The 23265-nt window shown below is 33.1% G+C and overlaps 2 protein-coding genes and 1 long non-coding RNA gene across 6 annotated transcripts; 1 reads left to right on the top strand and 2 right to left on the bottom strand.

Annotated features, from left to right (window-relative positions):
• Positions 1–241: 241 nt before the first annotated feature.
• LOC121208481 (signal peptide peptidase-like 5) lies at positions 242–13689 on the bottom strand. Of its 4 annotated transcripts, none has more exons than XR_005903536.1 (15): positions 13224–13689; positions 12435–12593; positions 11999–12110; positions 11750–11863; positions 10059–10216; positions 8649–8825; positions 8145–8179; positions 7887–8043; positions 5268–5321; positions 5101–5193; positions 3839–3981; positions 2156–2226; positions 956–1039; positions 583–813; positions 242–446 (listed from the first exon to the last, which is right to left on the bottom strand). XR_005903536.1 is itself a non-coding variant. In XM_041079214.1 (15 exons), the coding sequence occupies exons 2-15, from the start codon at positions 13356–13358 to the stop codon at positions 713–715; spliced, it is 1593 nt and encodes a 530-aa protein (XP_040935148.1). In that variant the 5' UTR covers positions 13359–13371; positions 13509–13661; the 3' UTR covers positions 242–712. The 4 variants fall into 4 exon arrangements, 2 of the variants coding, with proteins under 2 accessions (XP_040935148.1, XP_040935149.1); XR_005903537.1 differs by having other exon boundaries at positions 5101–5115; positions 13224–13659; XM_041079214.1 differs by having other exon boundaries at positions 242–813; positions 13224–13371; positions 13509–13661.
• Positions 13690–15390: 1701 nt separating this feature from the next.
• LOC107895597 (uncharacterized) lies at positions 15391–17018 on the top strand. Its single transcript, XM_016820855.1, has 4 exons — positions 15391–15807; positions 15886–16067; positions 16545–16789; positions 16873–17018. Exons 1-4 carry the CDS (start codon positions 15391–15393, stop codon positions 17016–17018), a joined length of 990 nt encoding a protein of 329 aa, XP_016676344.1.
• A 1458-nt stretch (positions 17019–18476) lies between these two features.
• LOC107896017 (uncharacterized) lies at positions 18477–18967 on the bottom strand. The gene is made up of 3 exons (XR_001683558.2): positions 18878–18967; positions 18713–18778; positions 18477–18586 (listed from the first exon to the last, which is right to left on the bottom strand). It is a non-coding gene; the product is annotated as an uncharacterized lncRNA (long non-coding RNA).
• Positions 18968–23265: the final 4298 nt, after the last annotated feature.

Below are 23265 nucleotides of genomic sequence, written 5' to 3' on the forward strand. Positions count from 1 at the left end.
CAGGGCAGGCTCTAATGCAGTGTTGGAACCTTCAATAGGCATTGCCATTGCCACTTGTTCCATTGGCCTCACCTTTCCCTTTTCTCTCATTCTGCCTTTTCTAATCTACTATTTCTTTAAACGAAATTACTAGCATCCTTGTAGTTTCGTGTTGGATTTTTACTATATTTCTTAGACATTTATGTTTGGTTCACCCATTTTCTAAATAAATAAACTCTTATTGAATTTATACTCGTCATAATTGAAGGAACATAAATGAATATATTTATATATATAATTATAGTCTTCTCTTATCACAACTTTGTACAACATGCCACTCCATGTCGGCAATGGCATAAGTTAAATATAAATTGACAAAATAAAATAAAAAATAAAAAATAAAAAAGTAGGCAAATTACCTTAAAGTGGAAGTTATGTAAGTAACATCTGTCTGCCCACAATTTTTGCTGAAACAAAATATGACAATCATTATAAATTCCAGAATATTACAACATTAGCAGCAATGTGACGCCAAGAATAAACCTCTCATCACTACATATACAATACAAGAGACAGGAATGTAAATTAGAATGGCAAGTTGACCTTAAAAAACTTGAGCCGTGACTTTTCGTCGACCCTGTACTCCTTGTATAGATAGCACCGTAACCATCTTTTTAAACCATTAGTTAGTTTTGGATGATCAGGATTGCCACTTTGAAGAAAATTACAGGTTTCAAACTTCTGCAGTGGGATTTATCATGGCAGATGACTTGCTGCTGTAACCCCAGAGCGCTTTCAAATCTCCTCTTATTGCAGCTAATACAACTGTAACTCCTGAAAAAGAAAAAGAAACAAATCATGAAAGAGAAAGGGAAAGGAAAGAAAAGAGTTTAAAACAAGAACGGATATAACATCCTTTCAGACAAGCAAGCTACAAGAAGTAGCCTGCTGGGGTGGAATCGTAAACTTTCGTTACCTAGTGTACAAGGAACGAGATAGAGGAGTGCTGGCTGACCGTTCCCGTTCATCAGGTATAAGCCTAGGTATGTAAAGAAGAGGCCTGCAATATGTGAATTGAAACTACTAAGTACCAGCATATAGCTTTGTTATTTTGTTCTTATCAAACTAGCTTTCCAACCAACTAAATACAAAAACACACAAAAACAAGGTTATTTCGTACTTTCAAGTTACAGAATATAACATGTTGTCACAGTCCACACCAACCTGCAAGGTATTGTCCAATTCGATCCATTAGGCCTCACGGTTTTGCCTAAAAAAAGGCTTCAAGAAGGTGGTGTAAACACTTATATTGCAAGACCAAATCTAATATACAGCGGATGCAAAATTCATGGTTTCTCTCTAGAACCATGACATCCTCCCCCACACAACTTGCAAGGTAATGTTTGCTTCGGCCCATTGGGCCTTACAATTTTGTCCACAAAAGGCACCTTACAGGTTGAAAGTAGCATGAACACACATATCTCAAGACCAACCCTAGTACATCGATATGGGATTCATTGCTCCTCTTAGGACCATGACACCGAGCAACCTACATGATGCATGAAAATATACAAATTCGTTTCCCTAGATCAACAATCACATTTCAAAAACTAGAACCTAATGGTAACATTACATGTCTACATGTGTGTTAATGATGGTCTGATCCTTTTCCAATTTTCCCTTCAAGAGGAAACTTCTTCAGCATAAAACCATATGTATTCCAGAAAAAAAAAATCAACTTGATATGATAAAGTAGGTAATTCAACAGGCAAATATATTCAGGTTTTAATTTGGTACGATTTTGAAACAAATAAAAGTAATTCCAATACTTCTCGTACTTACATGCCAATAAATCACAAAACTCTCTTCGCAGGTAATGTTATAATCGGATATTATGATCTAATCAAATATAATTACATAACTAAGCAATGTTGGCCTGAAGACTTGCATTTGCATTGGATAAAAATGTCATGATCTGAAATCATAGAACATAAATGCAGGGTAAAAGCATCACTGAAAACATTTGCAGGTAAATTAGACGACCAGAAATTGCAAAGAAAAACAAAAAAATCAGCCAATCTCGTTTTAAACTTGAGAGCAAGTTCTATGAAACTATTATTGACTATAGTAAAGAAAAAAACAATAGCTTAGAGAACGATGGTGCATGCACACTCACCAAATCCATAGCCAACCATCAGCCACACAAAATACCCTTTGCCCATACTCTTTTTGCTTTCTCTATCAAATCTGAGACATCCAAAGAGAAAATAATGATAAATCATATACAACAAAAAGATTAAAAACCCTTCAAAACCAAGTGCATAAGAGAAGAAACAGACAGGTCTGCTATTTAACACCAAAACTGGTTCAAATACTGGACTGGTCAAAGTCTAATCCAATCCACTCTACCATACACACACAGAGATTTAAGGTAAATTATTACAAAAGACGTAATATATTAAAAACTATTTATATAAAAAGAAAAAAGGGAAAATATTTTGTGACAATTTTTTAGGTTGCTTGTGGAATAAAAAAGTACACTGTCAATGTACCAAATACTAAACCTAAAAAAAAATATTTGTTAATATTAAAATGGTTACAAAGGCCTTAAGGGCTTAGATCGAGTTTCAGATGAACTAAATTTTTAGGTATCCAACTTTGGCTTGATTCAACAGTAAATAACTTAAGTTTGAAAATAGTTAAATTTAAATACTAAATGTTGTATTAAAATAGTACACAATATATAAATTTCTTCTAATCAAATAAAAAATTTTAAGATTTGAATATCGCTATTGATGCTGCATGTGTAAAATTTCAATATGAAATAAAGTTTTGATACTAAACAATTTATACACTAAAATAATTAAAAGCAGCATAAAATTATTTCATATTATAAAAGGAAAACATAAAATGACATACATAAATAAAGTACAATGTAAATATATTGTAATGATTTACATTCTTTATTTGTTTTTATGTAAAGGAAATAGACAAAATTAAGCTAATAAAATGAATGAGGTTTAAATTAAAATGTTACTAAATTTATCACATCAAATTAAAAATCTAAAGAATGAAATCAAAAGAAAAATATTCAAGGGGATAAAGTATAAGTTTACCATAAATTAAAGTAATAATATACTGCATTAATAGAATTATAGACCCGCCAGCCAAAAAAAAAAAATGATAATAATAAAAATTCACCACTGCACCCGAGTGTTTGATCAGTTACAGCTTGACAAACATCCGGTTCAATTCCATGTTTCAAACCAGATATGCTACCTCGCAACCTAAATAAAAAGATGCTGCTATACACCCCAAACTTGTTCAATCTGCAATATAAATGCTTTCCTAATTCCTGGGATTTTGGTGATAAAAATTCAGACAATTTCAACCATCTTATCTGCTGCTTGTATTAAACAAATTTTCACACCCGCATGTACATAAGGTTTCAATACTAAAAATGGTCCAGTCAATACACCATGTGTTTAGCATTAAGAATTTCTTTATTCATGGTATAGTCCTTAGTCAAGCTTCAGTTAGACAAGAGTGTAATTAACTTCGTAGTTTTAGAGGTGGAAAGAATTAACAAGTCCAAATAGAGACAACATTTCACCTATTCTGATGCGCCCTAACCCAACTAGACTCTCAAAGGCATAACAACCAAGAAAATAGAATATACACTAGAATGCTGTTAAACATGTTTCTTCTTTCCTTCGTTTTCTATGGTACCATTTAGGGAGGGCATACTGAAAACCCAAAAAAGGAGAGCCTTTTAATATACTGAACTACAATAAAAAAACTGAAAACTTTGCCCTTCGTATCAGATGACGAAAACTAACAGCATTTTGAAACATAATACCTGTATGTAAATGTAATAAGCAAACCAGGAAAGAGAATGTCCCCAAATCCAATCATATTATAGCCACCCCAAGGATCAATAAGTCTAGGAACTCTCAAGAGCATGGGAATTGATTCTCCACCGGTATTCTTTCCTTTAGCAACCTATTAACATGAGCAAAATGTTAGAGATCAAAGCTCATCCTTGGACTGTGAACTTATATTACAAGTCTTTATTTTGGTTGACTAAATGTTTAGTTCACTTATTTTTTAAAAAAAAGAAAAAGAAAACAAAAGAGGGTCAACCTGGCTTATGAATTAGGAACTTACAATGTGCTAAGACCACTTTTTTTGAAATGAAAGGCAAACAGTATGATCTTATATTTTACTAAGTATAAACTATTGCCAAGTTCTAGCATGTTTTGAAAATAAAATATTAGAAAGCTAGATTGACCTACCAATTGAACCAATTCACATAGAATATGTAACCCCTCAAACACTATTGTTTCTTTTATGTGGTATCTAAACCTCCTCGACCTAGCAGTTTAAAATTTAAATTCAAACAGGCTTCTACTAATCAATAATCACAGCACAAAGTATGTGATGGATAGCTTGGCCTATACTTCATGGGGCTTATTTGCCAATAAGGATGTTTGAGGTTAAAATTTGTCTCAGGCCGTCACCAAATACCACAGGCTAAAGAGTTATTTTACAGGAAAGATTAAGACAATAAATTATATTATCAACAAGATGCTTTCTGAATAGAAATGTTGTCTTACATAAAAGAGTAAGAACACAAAGAATGTAAAATCCAGAAAAAGGTAGCTAAGGACATACAAAAAAAAGGGAAAATACAATAAATCAGTTTAGTAGCTCCAAGAAGGAGCCCTGCAATGCAAACAGTAAGAACCGTGCTTATTTTGTAATCTAGAAATATTTCTTATACGTCAAACATGAGAAACATGTAACAAAAACCATAGCTTCAACCAAACCAAGCAAGGAACCATACTTTGTTCCATAAGCATATATTTCAGTGTGCTATTATTTATGTTCATAAATACTATTGGAATGGCTAATCACAAGAAAATCATGACATGGCCTTCCTAAATTAACACACTGCCAAGATTGGTACTCTGACAGTGATAATGAGAAAAGACGCAGCTCTGCCATTAGACACAAATATTGAATCCTCTAAATGGAGTCAAGACCAAATGACTAGTCAATGCCTTACAATAATAGACACCAAGAAATTTTAATTCGACAACCAAAGGGATGAGCACTTACTGCAATCATCACACTCTGCTGGAATATAAGTGGTGATATGAAGACCCAGAAAATGTCATAAAAAAATGCCAAACACAGAAGCACCGTAGCAACCTGAATCATGAAGAACAATCAGGGCAAGGAGTGAAACACAATTCATAAATATATGATGAAAGAAACCATAGTACCTTGATATTAGGTAGTCGAGCCAACTGTAAGACATTTATCATCATACAAATACCCTTTAAACCAAAAAAAAAAAAAAAAGATAGTCAACAAACGAAAAGCAAAAGATAATTGTTAGACATCAATTATTATCTTGCCATTGTAGACGTTAATTATTACTTTTTGAGAGATATTAGCTTATAAGGGGGTAGACGCTTGCCATGAGGTTTAAAGTTGCTCCATATCCAGGGCGAGGATCAAACCCTCGACCACTAGTTAAGGTAGGAGATATCCTTGTTTTAATTTCCTTATCATATAAGTCTTTTATTCAAACAAGTAGACCTATGTAACCTAGCTGACTGGCAGCAATAAAAATTACGTCAAATTAATTCAATTTTTAGAGGTTTAAGATTCTCTCTAACAAGTCTAAGGTAAGGGGCTCCCTCTGAAGAGTCCCACACATTCACCATAGGCCATTCACGTGGAAGAAACAAACGCAAAGAGAAAGCCCAGTTAAGTTAAACGATTTTCTTACTCAGAACCATATCAATTTGGTCTCAAAACCAGGCATCATGAGTGATTCAAACCTCAGGAATTTGAAACAAAACTGGAAGAAGTAGAGTCTAGGATGGCTGAAAGCATTGACAAGTTGGGTAATAAGCTATTACAGCAATTGTCATTGCAAATACAAGAATTGATGGCTTCTGATCAGAATCATGACAGGGAAAAAGGATTTGAGGGAAGAAACGACAGTGTCAACCAAAATGGTAGTTGACTGGATAGGCAAGAGAATAGGACAGAGTCAACAGGTGGGTCAAGAATAGTGTCATCATATACAAAGTTAGACTTTCTGACCTTTGATGGTAAGGAATATCCCTTGATTAGGCTACACAGGTCTGAGAATTTTTTCTCAAATCAGAAAACAGCTGAAGTAGATAAAGTGGGATTGGCAGCATTTCACATGATGAGGGAAGCACAGTTGTGGTTTTAACAGATGGAAAAGGAGGAAGCCAATCTCTCATGGGCTGCCTTCAAGGAGTACCATACAACCATACTAATAGAGTTGAGATAGATAGGAATGACAAAGGAATACCAACTTTGATTTCAAAAGCTGTTAGCCTGTGCTAAATCTGTGCTAGTAGACCAACAACTTGACATATTTACCACAGGGTTGTCAAATCCATTTGGTTAGATGTGGAGATGCAAAAACCTCTGAATTTAATTCAGGCAATAAACTTGGCAACAAATTTTGAAATTAAAACAACAGTTAACCAAACTTGCCGACTTGTGCAGAATACCGTGGCGAAATACACTTTTGAAATCATGGGGAACTTCTGCCATAACACCCATATCAACGTCAAAAATCAATTTGGATGGGAGTTGGGTATCAACAAGAGACTCAGTGCCAACAAGAGAGACCCTCCTTTTGTTAAAAAGTTGACTCATGCAAAGATGGCAGAACGAAGAGACAAGGATGTTTGTTACAATTGTGACAAACCATACTTGTTTAGGCACCAATGTAAAAAAAAATTATTTTGGTTGGAGATGAAAGATCCTGTCGATGCTGCGCAGAATCAAGAGGTGTAGGGAAATTGAAATATCCTTGCATGCAATGATGGGCCAAAAAAATGCATATTCAATCATGAGCTTGTGGACATGCTCATGTTCCAAGAGGGGAGTAATGTTAGATGTCAATTATTATCTTAACATTGAAGATGTTAATTATTATTTTTAGAGAGATGAATTTAGTTTTATTAGATCTTCTATAATTCATAATATCTTTATGGTATTAGGTGTCTTTCTTTATTTAGAGTCATGGTTTTAATTTCCTTAACTTATAAGCCTTTTATTCAAACAAGTAAACCTATGTAATCTCTATTTTAAGAGGCTAATTCAAGCAATAAAGTTAAATCAAATTAATTTAATTTTAAGAGGTTTAAGACTCTCTAACGAGTCTAAGGTAAGGGACTCCCTTTGAGGAGTTTCACACATTCACCATAGGGCATCGTGTGCAAGAAACAAAAACAAGGGGAAAAGCTCCACTATGTTAAACGAATTTCCTACAAATTGTTTGGCGACTTGATCCATAACTCGAGACCGTAACAATACTAGACAAAGTTTGAACCAATTTCTATGCAAAACCAAAAGGAATCAACTTAATAGTAGTCTCAAGTTACTAAAAATAATAGAGAAACAAGTAGATGGAACATCAACAATGCCAATAAAAAGGAGTTCCAACAGATATCACCAAGAATTCAAATAAGATATCAACTAAATTGCAACCATATGATCATAAATACCACGTCTTTTAAAACACGATTGTTCCTAACATATTGCTTTAGAACAATTCCTTCACCTAGGACACTAACTGTTAAAAGTTCTTGTAATACTCGTGCAAGTTCAATCCTCTTACATCATTAACCCTAACATTTAATCTCAAAATCCTACTTGTTTCCCTCGCAACATTTTGTTGCTAATTTGATACAACGCGCTTTCCTCGAAAACAATTGGCTTCCATATACTTAACACATTATTAAGCCAAGATATTACCGCTGCATAAAGTGCAAAAATATTTGCAATGATCAACTCCTAAAAGACCCCATAATCAGTCTGGAATGCAAGTAGTGGTATAGAAGACTTACAAGAATATTTTGGCCCACCCATGAATAAGATGCTCGTCGATGAACAGCCCAGGCAACAGCAAATATCACACAGAGTAGGAAAACCCCAAGTGAGAGAATAGAAACCTCCCCAATGACAGGCAATCTCACTGTCTTCTGAGGACAATTTCTGCATTTTCTGCTTGTACACTTATATTAGGAATAGCAATAAAAAGAAACCAGATCTTGTAAAACAGCTATTTGACAGGTTTAGTGGTGAAAATCAAATTTCAAGCATACCTTGTTACCGGAGTTATAATGATATTGTGCATCCCCTGGAAAGGAAAAAATAGAACGCAGAGGTTGATAAGAGAATATATCACTAGGATATTAAACAGGAAAAGAAAAAAGGAGGAAAATAGCTACTTTTTCCTTTCTAACCAAAAGGAAAGGTAGTTACTTCAGTTCTGTTCATATGCATGGTGCAGAAACAAGATAACATGGAAGTTGGGGTTTTTACTACAGAAACACGCAGAAGCACAGCATTAAACCTATCCCTCATCATTTCTAAAAGTTAATTGTATATATTTATTAGCCATGGCTATATATTTGGAGGTGCTAAAATTTTGTGCATTTATTTCCATTTTGCAAACATCAGCAACAAAAATGTAATAGAACAGAGAAAAAACAATAACTTAGAAGTATAGTTTGTTTTTAACGATTCCTGTCTAATCATTGGCAGATTCAAACATGCATACAAACATAAACTTATAAAGAAAGACATTAGAAGCAAAACTATGTTACCTGGACACCACCGATGCAGAAGAGTACAGTCAACACCAACAAAAACCATGAAGACATGAAAAAGAAGAGTAGCAGCAGAAAAACAGATGCTAATATCACAAAAAGTATAGCACCTTTTACACTAATATCAATGGTTTCCTGATCATTATCACTGTCTGTTCCAGCATCGGAAGATTCCTAATCAACAAAAGTAAAAAGACATCACTCAGTTTCCTTCAATAATCAGGGATATCAAGCTAAAATGGTAGAAGCAGAAAGACAACTGAAGATTCAGGCATACTAGGAGAAGGAAGGGAGAAATTAATATAAAATGGGTATGGCTTCTTCACATACAACCAATTCAAGTGGCAATAAACCAGTTTTCTTTGGCAGAACCGAGGTGTCTTCTGATATAATTTCTGAGTAAAAAGTTAAGTTCAAAAATTCCAGGGGTAATTGCTTATGAGGAGACCGGTTAATCAACTATCTATAATACCCATAATATAACATAAAATAAGATGTTTTATGCAAAAAAATTCACTCAGAGGTAATTAGTTATCGAGTTAGATATATCAAAATGAATTTCAATAATTAAAACTTACAACACCCCTAGTTTCATCTTCCATCTTTAGTTTCACAATTCTAACATTAATGGATCACTTAGAACATTTAAACATTAAAATATTTTCACACCTGCTTCGAGATTTATATTTTAAAAATTGTACTTTGAGAACATATCAACACCAAATATTCAAGAAAACTCTAATAAAGTTTCTTATTTTATATCAAAGAAACTATGACTTCATCAGTTCAAAAGAGAAAGCATATGTGCAATAAGTGCTGCGATGTAGTGTCAATTGCATATATATTTCCCTAATTCCTTGAAAAGGACCTTAACTCGAGAGATCTCGTTGCAGTGTCATGCGTGAACATGAAACATTTAATTGCAATAATGGAAGAAAACACCATTCAACCCATCAAACTAACATTATAGAGATATGAGAAAGTAGAAACTGTATAGATGCTAATCATGAACCATCAACTCATAGGATAATATAAAAATACCTAGAAAAAGAAAAACCTAATTGTATAATGTCTAGGACACCACCCGGCAATCAGAGAATAGACACTAAGGACCTCTATGAATGTACTTTGGATGAAAAACAGTTATACAAATAACCAACTGAACTTTATAATAGCACAAGCTGATTATGAGCACAAATCAAAGCTGCAATTGCTGTCAAAGCCATTTGTAAAGGAACACTAATAGGAGCTAAAAGTTTTAGGATAACATAGAGGACGTGCTAGTCATGCACATTATAACCAATTATTCCCTATCAACAGGTACCAACAAATATCTCTAAGACACATCAATATACAGAATGCAATTATGAGCTTCATAACAATGATAGAAACCAGACTGTGGTAAACCTTTGAAGATGATTCATTTAATCGTTTCTCAGTTTGCTCAGAAATACCAAACTCTTGCCAAAGTGAAGCAGTAAAAACTGTGCCAACAGACATTGCCCACAAAAATACCACCGAGATATCCACGATGGGACGAGTTGGTGCATATAGTAAAAGTTCAACTGCATCAGAAATTAGCAAGATTTTATTTATATGAATCTTCAAATGAAAATAAACTTAAAAGATTCAAAAGAACGCACATGTGAATATACCCAAAGCTGAAACTAACACTCAAATAAACAAACAATAGGTTCTAGAAGATGTGATAAACCATTATTTCTATATATTGTTATGTCATTTTCAAGTAAAATACATAGATAAAAATTTTATCTTTCTAAAATTCAAAAGTAGACTATCGCTCCAGGGAAATAACAAAATTGTGAACCAAAAAGAAAGAACCAATGCAAAATTAAAACCTCAAGTAGAGAACTTAAACAAAAGTGTGAACCTTAAGCAAAGAAGTTTCAATAACAACTAAGGTCAAACTCAATGAGGGTCGAATTAGGGATTCAGGAAAAACAAAATAAAATAAAGAGAGATGAGTATAAAGATAGAGACATGAAAATCATGAACCTTTTTTGTTATAAATGGTACAAACTGAAGCACAAAGAAGTACAGCCTGCAACAGCTATTCAAGAAATAAGATTCTTTCTACCTGTATTTTACTTCTTTTCTTAACTTTCCCTGGCTTAATTATTAGCAAGCAGAAAATTCCAACGTCTCAAAGCTTCTGCCGAAAAAGTACCACACTCTAATCAGACCTAAATTCTCTTTCTTATTAAGGCATTCTACTCTTAAATCCCCAGTTATGTTATTGTCTGCTTGAAAATTCAAAAAAGAACTATTTCACTAAAAGTTCACATAATGCTGATGTTTGCTTTCAAGAAAAAGCAGAAAACTGAAGATTCTTATATTAAAAGTCCATATATAAGAGAAATAACATTGAAATTTTGTTTAGTAACCCTAACAAATTTTCTTATATTTCTTAAAGCTGAATGTTTGCTTACACTGGCACACAATACATAGACAAATACATGTACAGTCACACAAAACCTGCATATTGAGGAAGACATACACATAACTCCAAATGAAAAGCTTATATGAATGGAATTAATTTCTTCACTTAGATTTGAACCACTTAATTTTTTTATTACCCGATTAAAGGATGATAAAATGTTTCTTGAAATGTTTTGTCATATAGAAGGAAACTTTATCAAAAAAACATTAAAAAAAATATTTACACTAAACTCACTCAACTAAGCCTTAACAGCTTAACCAAATAGTTGCATTTGGCAGGATTAAATCTTCCACTATAAAGGTAGCCCATATCCAATCTAGAGGTTTAAGTGCATTCCACCCTATAACATTATAAACCACTTTTTGAACAAGATATCTTGTTACATATATTTACACTAAACTCACTCAACTAAGCCTTAACAGCTTAACCAAATAGTTGCATTTAGCAGGATTAAATCTTCCACCATAAAGGTAGCCCATATCCAATCTAGAGGTTTAAGTGCATTCCACCCTATAACATTATAAACCATTTTTTGAACAAGATATCTTGTTCCTAACAAGCTAGAAATTATCTAACATACACCTGGAGAACAAAAATAAAAGGGGAAAAAATACATCATACGAGCTCAAGAGCATACCACGTTTGTTTGCCATGGTTTTGGTAAGTTCATCTCTAACGGATTTTGGAACCATCACCACAGGTATCGAAATATTTGGACTGACATCACCAGAACAATCGATCTGTTCAATCTCTAGATAAATATTAAAAAGGAAGCTTAAATAAGAGACTAATAAACCATTACAACTCTTTAATGAAATGATCCAACTGAACTTTGAAAGGCGTTTTAAAATACAAATACAAATGCCATCAATAAAAAAATTATAACCTTCTTTGTCATTTATCACCAGCAAGGCCTGAGCGCCTCCTGATTGTGCAACTTTTGCCTTAGTTACAAAGTCACAATCACCTCGTACAGACAAGGCCGTAGATCCAGATAGCTGTAATCAAAAAAATTCTGACCATGACATTTTAAAAATTTTCACTTGGCTTACATTGGAGTACAGTGCTTATGAAACTATTAAACACTATTCAAAATTTTAATAAAGTATTATATCTGAACTCTGTCCCCAACTTCATAGGTGGGAATGGTCCTCCTGGAACTTAGAGAAGTTAAGAGGGTATGAACCATGCACTTCACTATATTTAACTTAATCAAACAAGGATGTACTTAACTCATAATAATAATAAAAATAAAGCCAAATAATTATTGAGGAGGCAAGTTAACAAAAATTTTGTGAGAACCCGGTAACTTGAGACAAAACCTTTGAAGAAGAACTAGAACAGCCATTTAGGGGATTTGAGAAAACAGCGGGCAATTTGGGAACTTTATTCTTTTCCTCAGGCAATGTTGCTCCAAAGCTTGCAGTTAACCCAGCTAAATATTCACCTTCATCACCATCAACCCAGATCTTCACCATGGCCTGGAAGATATAAACTCATTTATTAAGGAATTCGGGTAAACACACACTGTTACAATTCACATATAAATTGCATACGAGCCTACCATGTCAAAAATTTCACTCATTACTTCTATGTTATCTACATTTCTCTAGAATACACCTCAATACCAACCAACAAAGCAATCAGTTTCTTTCATAAGGTTGCAAAACTAATACAAAATGCAAATCCTGAAAGAACCCTGATTACTCCTATCCACTTAGGATATCCCAATCGAGCAGATTATTCGAATTCTTTTACCCAGAACAATGTTTGTAATAATTTGCCTATAGAATTCGCCAACAGCATGCAAGTTGGCTGCAACAAGTATCCCCAAATTTAATCCTTTGTCAGTGACAAATCCTCCAGAAATCAAAACTTAATCTATCTAATCTATGTACACTAACATTTCTTTCCAATGTTCTCTCCGGTTAAAGAAAAAGGACATTTCCGTTTTTCCTATTTCTTTCACAAAATGAAAAAAAAAAAGAGAATCTTAATGGAGCTAATAGATATTAGAACTGTTGCAAATCATGAAGGAATTCAGAATAAACATTAACCAGTTTAGCAATGCCGTTAATACTAATGATAATCGAAAAGAAAAAAGAAATTACCAGTTGAACAGGATTGTTACAGTAAGGAGACTTGGAGCCACCAGCGATGGCGGCAACAGCAAATGACAAAGCGACGAGAAACGAAAACGGAAGAGTCGCCGAAACCCGGCGTCGGTTTCCCAGAGGAAACGACATGGTGGTGTGGCGACTATAGATTGAAGCGAAAGAGAAAGAGAAAGAAAAATGGAATTAAAAAATTCTTCCTTTTTTACTCTCTCTTTCTTAAAGAAAATTGGTGAAGGAGAATGCATCCGCAGAAATAAAGTTTGGTTTCTGTTCTGTTACCTGATTTTTTTTTCTCTCTCTCTCTTTCTCCGACCACGTTACCGAAAAACACGTTCCTTTCGCAAGTAAAAGCGAAAGGTCCGGTGTTGGGTATGGAAGACAACTATACCAGTAAATTTTAGGGGAATTTATTCTTGTTTCAACAATATTAAGGAGAACTGGTGTAACAGAAGTATAGAACAACCATAATTAAAATTTGATGTTATTTAAATTTATCCTTCACATATTTAGTTAATTTGTTTTTTACAAAATTTGATAATTACCTTTTCGAGTGAAATTGTTTTACTACAAAAATAGTCACTTTTGTTTGTCTCAATTTATATTTTAGTCACTTATGTTTGAAATGTAACTAGATATTAACTAGATATTAAGTGTCAACTTGAATTTCCAAATCAGATGTGAATAGATTTTTAATTAAATAAATTTAATTAATTAAAAAATTTAAATCTTAAATCTTAGTAGAAAAATACATGGTTTACTTAATTACATGTTACTGCTAGTGAAAAGAGCCTTCCTTTTTATTTTTTTTGCAATGATCATCTTATTTTTAATATAATTTATATAGCTTGAACTTAATCATTTATAGGTACTGTGGTTGCTCAATTTTTGTAATGAACTGTGATTGCTCAATTTTTGTCGCTGTCCTAGCAAAACAAACCTTATTTTTTGTCAGTCCTTTATGCCTATGTTTCATCTTTTCATTTTAACTCAGGTGTAGTTTGATGCAAGTGTATAAAAAATAATTGATTTAAATATGTATATAATGTTAATTTCACTCTAATTGTCGAAGTAAAGATTGAAGTTTCCCAATTTTGCCACAATGTGTTAACAATTTGCACTTGTAATTTATAGCTGTTGCCAAAATGTCTCTTAATGTGCATATTTATGCTGTTCAAATGTAACTTACAGCTGCTGTCACAATGTATCTTAATGCGCATATTTATGTTGTCAAAATGTGAATAATGACTATTATTTTCATGCTCTAGATTGTGTATTTTAATGCTGTCTAAATGTGAATATCGACTGCTGTCCGAATGTCCTAAAATGTTCATGAATTCATTAGTGGTGTTTTTTTAAATTGAACTGAAGTTGATATAATATTTTTTCAGGTTTGAATTGTTGTGCAATTTGTTGATACTAGTATAATGTTTTATTTTCCTTTTTTGGTTTAGGGTTTGATGTTGAACAAAATACTTTAAGGGGAGATTTTGGAGGAGAAGCGTCTGACTCAGATGATAGTTCATATAAAGCTTATGAGTCAGGTACTTCTTATTCTGATTCTTTTGAGTCTGATGGTAATAGGGTAGATGAACCAAAGGTTGAACTAGTAGGTGAAATGATACAGAAAGAGTTAGACCACTTATTTGGTTCAAGTTGTTAGGGTTTAGAAGATGATTTTGATAGTAACAGTGATGATGATTTGAATAATGATGTGGATTATGATAAATATGGGAATAAAAAGTACCATCTATTCAATCCTCAAACTGATATGAGGAACCCTATATTGATAAAAGGTTCAGTTTTCCCTAGTAGAGACATTTTAAAAGATGCAGTTAAACAGTATGGGAGGATAAATAGGGTAGTAACCAAACTAACTAGGAATGACAAGCTTAGGGTGAAAGCAGTCTGTGTACTTTGTTGTCCATGGACGTTGTGGGCATCCAAATTAAATCCCAAGGATCCAATGGATGGGAGTTGGCAAATTAAGACATTAGTCAACCACCATAAGTGTGGCAAGGTAATGAAAAATAAAAATATTACTTCAAAGTGGATGGCTAGACATTATTTACTCAAATTTCAAGTTGATCCCAATTATTCCTTAACATCTTTACAAAATGATATTAGGGTGGATTTTGGAACAATAGTGTCTCGGACTAAATGCATGAGGGCTAAGATTAAGGCTCTAGAACTAGTTCAAGGGAATCACAAAGGCCAATATGCCAATATATACGATTATTTACTTGAGTTAAGGAGAAGCAACCCTGGTACAACAACCATCTGTAAATTAGACTGTAGGCTATTTCAGAGGCTTTATATATGCCTTGAAGCATGTAAGTCAGGTTGGTTAACTGGTTGTAGAAGAATTATAGGGTTAGATGGGTGTTGGCTTACGGGATATTATGGTGGACATTTGCTTGCTGCTGTTGGGGTTTATGCCAATAATTGTGTATATCCAGTGGCTTTTGCTGCAGTTGAGAGTGAAAACAAACAATCATGGTTTTGGTTCCTCGAGTTGTTACAGAGGGATTTGGAGATCGACAACTCCTACAATATATGCTTCATGTCTGACAAACAAAAGGTACTATAAAGTCATAGTATACGCTAAATTATTTATATAAAAATGATTGCTTATCATGTTGTTTTAATTGTTTTTCAGGGTTTAATAGAAGCGATATCTTTGTTGTTCCCTAATGCTGAAGCAAGAAATTGTGCCAGACATCTTTACAACAATTTTAAAAACATAGAAGGATTTAGAGGCCAAGTTATGCGTCTCGCTTACTGGAAAGCTGCTAAAGCAACTTTTCCAAGACAATTTGAAGAAGCAATGTCTGAAATGAGGTCACTGTCAGAATCTGCTGAGGCTTGGCTGCGTGACAAGGATCCAATGACTTGATCAAGAGCCCACTTCTCAACTAGATGCAAATCTGATCTACTACTGAACAACAACAACGAATGTTTCAACAAGGTTAAAATTTATTTTTTAAATCTGACTATTTATCACTTCATGTTGTATAATTATTGTTAGAGTTATTTAAGGACTTACTCTCCTCTCATTACAGATCATTTTAGAAGCTAGAGATAAACCTATCCTAACGATGTTGGAAATAATTAGAAGAAAAGTCATAACTAGGTTGGTTTCTATGAGAGAGGCTGCTGAGAAGTATCCTGGACCTTTATGTCCAAGGATATAGAAGAAGTTGTTTGAAATTGTTAGTCAGTTCAATAAGTAAGTTTTGCTAACTCTTTTTTACTAAGCTTGAATTCTGTTACTTGGATGGAAAATTTTTTAACTTTAAAATGTTACTTTGTTTGTAGTATATGGCCGGTATATGCTGGAAATGAGAAGTATGAGGTAGACTGTGGATTAGGCAACAAGCATGTGGTTGACCTCCTCAACTCCTCCTGTTTATGCAGAAAATGGGACTTGTCAGGAATCCCATATAAGCATGTTGTTTCTTGCATGCAGTTACTTGCTATGAACCCTGAAACTTACGTCAATACATGTTATACTGTCACTACCCAGTTGAATATTTACAGCCACTTGATTAACCCTGTAAAAGGTAATAGCCTTAAAACTCTAAACCTTTATGAAATATTACTTATTTATAAAATGTGTTTGACATCTTTAAATTTTTGTGTATAGGTCCTATGCAATGGGAACATGTGAGGGACATGGAACCCATTCTTCCTTCCATAATTAGAAGGCCCCTGGGAAGACCCAAACAAACAAGGAGGAAGGAAGTAGGTGAAGAAAGAAAGAGTGGACCAAAATTAAGCAAGATAGGATAGCAAGCTAACTGCACCAAATGTGGCAAACCGGGCCATAATACAAGGACTTGCAAAGGAATTGTTGGGAGTAACCAAATGGCAAGCCAATCATCGAGCCTACAAATTTCGAACCAAGCCACTTCAATGGATAACACATCAAGCCAACCACCCTTAACCCAACAAAGCCAACCACCCTTAACCCAACAAAGCTCAAACCTTACAGCAAATTTTAGGGCCAAATTACCTTTCAAAAGGAAATCTGTTTTGTGAATAAAGAATATATCTTTTTGAAAAGGTTGTTGAATCATGTTAACAATAGTTAGATTATACATTTTGTCTTAATTGAGGGTTTGAAACAATTTTTTTTTGAAATGTTAAACTATTGGAAAATTACTTGAGAAATGTTAGATTATACATATTCTCTCAAAGGGGAGCAAAATAGTTCAACTCTTCTTACATCTTTTAAGGATATCATCTATATGCCATTTTTTGCCTCACTATGCATTATGTTCAACTCTTTTAAGGATCTTATTTGTATATCTCATAAGTTTATTTTCATCATCACTAATATATATAGATAAACTAAAATATATATCTTGTAGAGCAAACTTATAGAGTAAAATTTTCATAAACTACACGTGAGGTATTCATGGAAAAGGCAACCACATATGAAATTAAAATTGATTACTTTCATTTTGTAGACCAAATCAACAACCAGTTGAAGTAAAAAAATATATAAATATAGGATCAAAGTAATGCAGTGCCTGTTTATTTCTTTCTCTCCTTTTTACAATGCTAATTAAGTGAAAATAATTGTTAACTACGAGACAAAAGATTCTAATTTTTCTAGTATGAAATTGCTCATATTATTTGGTAATTAATTTCAAATTTACATGTCTGTTTCATATTTTATTTACACCTATGATTTCTTCCTCGTCCTCTTCGACCCTGTTAGCTTCTTCTAATCAGTTCTTAGTAGGAGTGGATTGACAATGCATAAGCATAAAAAGTATTTGTAGGTGGGACTGCAGCAGCTTGATCATCAACAAACGTAAATTCTCAATCTTAAATCTGAGCTTTCCTTCAAGAAGCTATTTCCCACAGTGCCATCCAAGGCAAAACAAACGTAATTAGACTTAGGGGAAACGAGGAAGCTTGAATGAAACTATGACACAATGGTTAAGAAATACTCATAGGGGTGAACTTATTAAAAAGTGGAGCTATCAAAGCAGGGTAAATTGTCATCATTACAAGAGAAAGTACAAACATAAATGCCCAAAGATAGATAGACAGATAAAGACCTCCACTCTGTAATCACAAAATAAAGATTCACCATAGTAAAAAAAAGGATAACAATAATAGCAAAAAGACTAGAGAGTAATTAAGACCATAAAATTTCATTGTTAAGCTAACAATTGTCTGATTATAATAGAAAAGACTGGTAATATTTGACCAGACAGCCCAAATACTAGAAATGTACACAATTTTACTTGTACTATGACAATAATAGCAGAAACAATGGGTGGACCAAGTACAATAGCAAGACATATTCCTTTGATAAGGTCCTTAAAGAATAACCATATTGTTTGCTGCCAAACATATGAGAAAATAATTAGGAACAGCAACATAAGTGTGATCTTAAAATTAAAAAAAAGTTCCAAAAATAGCAATAAACAAAGAAACAAGAAAGAGATTTAGCGATTAAGAATACGAACTTTATTGAAACCATGGCGGGCCTCGATTACAAAAGTTGAATAAAGAGAAAAGGGTAGGTCAGTGATCTGCAATATAAAACCACAAATAAATGGTCTGTGTTAACTTACACAAAATGATAATTGTATTAAGGGATAAAGAAGACAAAGAAAAGATCATGAACTAACTTGTGGCCATATCATAACACCAGTCAAAAATGAAAGAGTGTGTAATATTTCATTCTCTTCATTTAAACTAAGTACAGGCGAGAAAATTCCTGATTTCTGCCATAAATAACAATTAATTTACAAGATAGTGACAATCAACAAAAGGGATGATCCATTTATTAAACAGCAAACAACTCACATTCCAAAACCAAGACAATATGCCAAAGAACAAAATTGCAGAATCTATCAGGATCGTCACAAACTCATGAACAAAATGGAAGTGGCTGCGAAATAAGAGAGATGCATCAAGGACTATGTCAAATCAAGTTAAAAGAAAGCTTGATTATTCCCTAATGTAACAATGTAATCTAGTAAATGATCAATAGAAACAACAAACCAACCTCTTATAGAGACTATAGGCTCAAAACTTTTCAAATTTCTCTTGGCTGATTACTCTTTCCAATGTTTTTGGAAGAGTTGTCAATTTGAGAACAGCATGTTGCCGCAAGTCCAAATAAGTTTCAAATAAGTACATTAATATCATAAAACCTGTAAACAACAGAGGGTAAGTTGGGAGAGAAAAAGAACAGAGCACTTACAAACTTATAAATAACCATCAAATTAGTACAAGAATGAAAAAAAACTTCTTTAAGAACATAAGTAACCGAGTGATTAACAAGTCCCACATCCTATGTCATGTACTTTGCACAACACATTCCTTAATAAGCAGAAAAAAAAACTAAAAGCTAAAGAGGTTGAAATGCAAAAGATAAAACTTATAAGCAGGTTAAAATTATCTTACAAATCATTGGACCCTCAAAACCAATAAGGTATATTCAGTTAATCAACAGTTTACAGCAACAAGAACTATCTAAATATTTGGAATTATCCTTTTACTTATGTTTCCAGTGTTTTTTTAGCAACCAACAAGAAGATAAACCCCAAAGAACTAGATACAAACCACTTAAGCATGATAAAACATACTCCTTCGATCATATCTAAAAGTACCCACATGGGCAAAAACACAAAACATAAAACGTCTCAACGTGGCATAAATGCAAGTACATGTTTTGGTACTTTCGAGTGAAAATTTTCATTATCATGATTGCCCAATTTCCTGCAACTTGTAAGCTACTTAATTAGTAGATCAACCCCCATCCTCTTTTGACAATCACTAAACAGGACACTTGAAAAATATGGAATCCCCACAAAGGGATTGTGAACAAACAAGCCGGTTCAGATAAAACAAACAGATTGAGAAATCAATTATTCAAGAACGTGAAGAAAACATAAATTTGTCTTAGAACAAATAAACAAACAAACAAAAATCGGATTGAACAAACAAGCCACTTGATTTTAAGTCTTAGAACATAAATTTATCGGTAAAGAAGACATACCTGGAACCTCCATTGAATCCTTTTTTGTTTTTGTACATGTAAAAAATTCTGATGGTAATAGATTTTTTTAGTCAAATGAAAAAGAAAGCTAAAAAAAAAAGTAGGGGAGATGAACGGTTTTTTCTACTAAGATTTTGGGTTTAAATTTTTAAATTAATTAAATTTATTTAATTAAAAATCTATTCTCATCCCATTTGGAAATCCAGGTTGGCACTTAATATCTAGTTGGACTGCCGCGTAGGATTACCGTTAGGGAGATAACAGAACTTAACGGAAGAGTGATCACTTCGTAACAAAATAATAACATAAGTGACTAAAACGTAACATTTCAAACATAAGTGACTAAAATGTAACATGAGGCAAACAAAAGTGACTATTTTTGTAGTTTACCCTTGTTTTTTTTACGATAATATTAATTAAAATATTATTTTTTTATGATATTGGTTGGTGTCACAAGCATCATAACAGTTCATATATACTTTATATTAATATAACATAATTTATTTTATATGTTACTTTAATCAATAATTTAAAATTTATAAAAAGATATTTAAAAAATAAAATATATATATAATGTTTATAATTTAAAAAATAATAATATGAACTACCATTAAGGTTCTCATGTTTAAAAATTTAACTTTTTAGTTGATATTTTTATTAAAAATAAGAATTCGACTCTCTTTAATAATTAATGATTAAATTTAACTCTTTTTAAAATATTGAAAACCAAATTTAACTAAAAAAATAAAAACTTAATTGATGAAAATATAATTGATGACGACTAGATTTATCTTTATGTTTTTTTTCTTAATCTTATCTCCTATATATTGTCTTTTATCATATATTTCTGAACGCATAAATTCGAGATTGACAATTTTTTAATTGGGTAAATTACACCAACAGTCACTCAATTTTGTGGTAGCTGACAAAACAGTCACCTAGGTTTCATTTCAATCACTTAACTTTCGAAAAGTTACAAAATAGTCACTAACGTTATAAAAAAGTGACAAAATAGTCACATGATTAACAATTACCGTTAAAGTGTTAACGGGATTGCTGACGTGGCAAGTTAACCAGGTGATGTGGCAAGTTAACTTGCCACGTTGGTGAAGTGGCTTCATGGTTATGCAACTGGGGCTTTTGGTGGCTTACTTGTAGTACCAGCACTAGATTCAATCGAAGCTTTGTTGGGTGCACCTCAATGCCTCTGCTTCTTTTAGAGAAGACCCTTTGGCCCTTCACCGGCAACATTAATCACCACTTTTCTTGCTCCACCGTTTCCCTCTGCCATTTCTTTAATTTTCATTACTTCATCTTATCCCTTTCAATATTTTTCACTCTTATACATAAGTCTAATGAAAAAACAAAGTTCTTGCAGGAAGAGGACATGCAAAATGAAGAGGGGACTGAAGTGGTTAACACAAAGAATTTGAACCCAAATATAGAAATAGAGCATTCACAGAGTCCCATTGAGGAGTTGGAGAGTAGGAAATTAACCTTTGAAAGGAAACTGCTTGAGTTACATAGTCTAAAAGAGAAGTTGTCATGCATTGCTTATTTGCAGAAGGATTTAACTGGCAAAACTGCAGAAATTGGCAAGCTCAATTTTACAATTTCTGCACTTAAGGCTGAGATAAAGGATCTTCAAGAAATTATAAGGTAGGGTAACATGGAAATAAAGCAGCTAGACATGGCAAAGCAGTTGATAGAGGAATTGCAGAGGAAAAATAGCAATGGTAGCCAGATAAAGGGGCAGATAATTTTGCTTGAAGAGCAATTATCCGGATTTACAGCGATTGAAACCTCTACTGGAAATGCTTTGGTTAAGAACAAGCTTGAAGATATTAAAAATATTGAATTAAAAGTTATTAAAAAGAGGAGAAACAAAGAACTTGAGCTTGAAAAGAGGGAAATTTTTGTTCTAGGTGCACGGCATATTAACCATTAAACCTTCTTCTTCTTCTCTTCGTCCTCTTCTTCTTTTGTTTTTTTTTTCTGTTGGAAAGCTTAAGTAAAAATGAAGAACGAAAGCAGAACCTAAAGCATTAAGTTGAATTTGGCAGAAGCGAGTGAGACGATCTTCCTATTCCAGATTTGGCCAAGTTGTCAGCTGCTTGATTAGCATCCCCGGATTAGAACTTGATGGCCATTTACTAGCCATTTAAAAAATTTTCCCATTAAAAGCTTGAAATTTGTCCTTTCTTTCACTGTGTTTTTCTCTGCTATAAGTTTGAATGCAGGCACCGTTCATTGAGATTTTTAGTCCTAATTTCCATATTAAATTTTATCTTTTGTAAAAGCTTGAATTGCCTATTTTCTCGTTACAACTTACAAGTATACAACAAGTATTGTATACTGCAATTGGAGAGAGTTTGGGAGGGATTGTGAGAGAAATGAAACTCAAAACTTTAATTTGAAAAGCAAAAATAAAAGAAGGGATAGGTAAATTATCGGGATTGCGTTTGTTTTGTCTTCAAAGTAAGAAGAAATTTGTGGGGTTTAGGGAAGAAGAAAATTACAGGGATTTCTTTAAAGGAAGAACAAAGAGAATAAGGGAGGGAGAAACGGGTTTAGGGAAGAAGAAAATGTTAGACCCCGTCACCTGCCATGATACTTTGCCGTGACGTCTGTGACGGAAAACGGCAAAAGGGACTGTTTTGTAACTTTTTGAAAGTTGAGTGACTGAAATGAAATCTAGGTGATTGTTTTGTAAGCTACCCCAAAGTTGGGTGACTGTTGGTGTAATTTACCCTTTTTAATTTTATTTATCAACTTTAATTAACACTTAATTATTTTAATTTAATAGTATAATTAGACTTAGTCATGGATCGGTTGGGTTTGGGTTTGGATCGGGTTAATGTAAAATTTCATATTTGTTTTCTAAGTTTCAGCTCAACCCGAAAAATGGGTCTAAAATTTTATTCAAGTCGATATAGATAAAAAATGTTAAACCCAAACCCAGCCTAACCCACTCGTATTAAAAAAATTATATTATTTTTATATAAAAATAAA

The sequence above is a fragment of the Gossypium hirsutum genome, chromosome A10, assembly GCF_007990345.1.
Source record: "Gossypium hirsutum isolate 1008001.06 chromosome A10, Gossypium_hirsutum_v2.1, whole genome shotgun sequence".
Classification (NCBI taxonomy): Eukaryota; Viridiplantae; Streptophyta; class Magnoliopsida; order Malvales; family Malvaceae; genus Gossypium; species Gossypium hirsutum.

Bases quoted from the DNA above. Each gene is read 5' to 3' on its own strand.
- LOC121208481 (XM_041079214.1), bottom strand. From the start codon at position 13,358: ATGTCGTTTCCTCTGGGAAACCGACGCCGGGTTTCGGCGACTCTTCCG. The intron at 12,111-12,434 runs GTTTTGTCTCAA...TTTTGATTACAG, and splicing joins GTTCTAGTTCTTCTTCAAAG to CTATCTGGATCTACGGCCTT. The intron at 8,826-10,058 runs GTTTACCACAGT...TTTGTTGATTAG, and splicing joins TAAATGAATCATCTTCAAAG to GAATCTTCCGATGCTGGAAC.
- LOC107895597 (XM_016820855.1), top strand. From the start codon at position 15,391: ATGAGGGCTAAGATTAAGGCTCTAGAACTAGTTCAAGGGAATCACAAA. The intron at 15,808-15,885 runs GTACTATAAAGT...ATTGTTTTTCAG, and splicing joins TCATGTCTGACAAACAAAAG to GGTTTAATAGAAGCGATATC. The intron at 16,068-16,544 runs GTCACTGTCAGA...CTTTGTTTGTAG, and splicing joins GAAGCAATGTCTGAAATGAG to TATATGGCCGGTATATGCTG.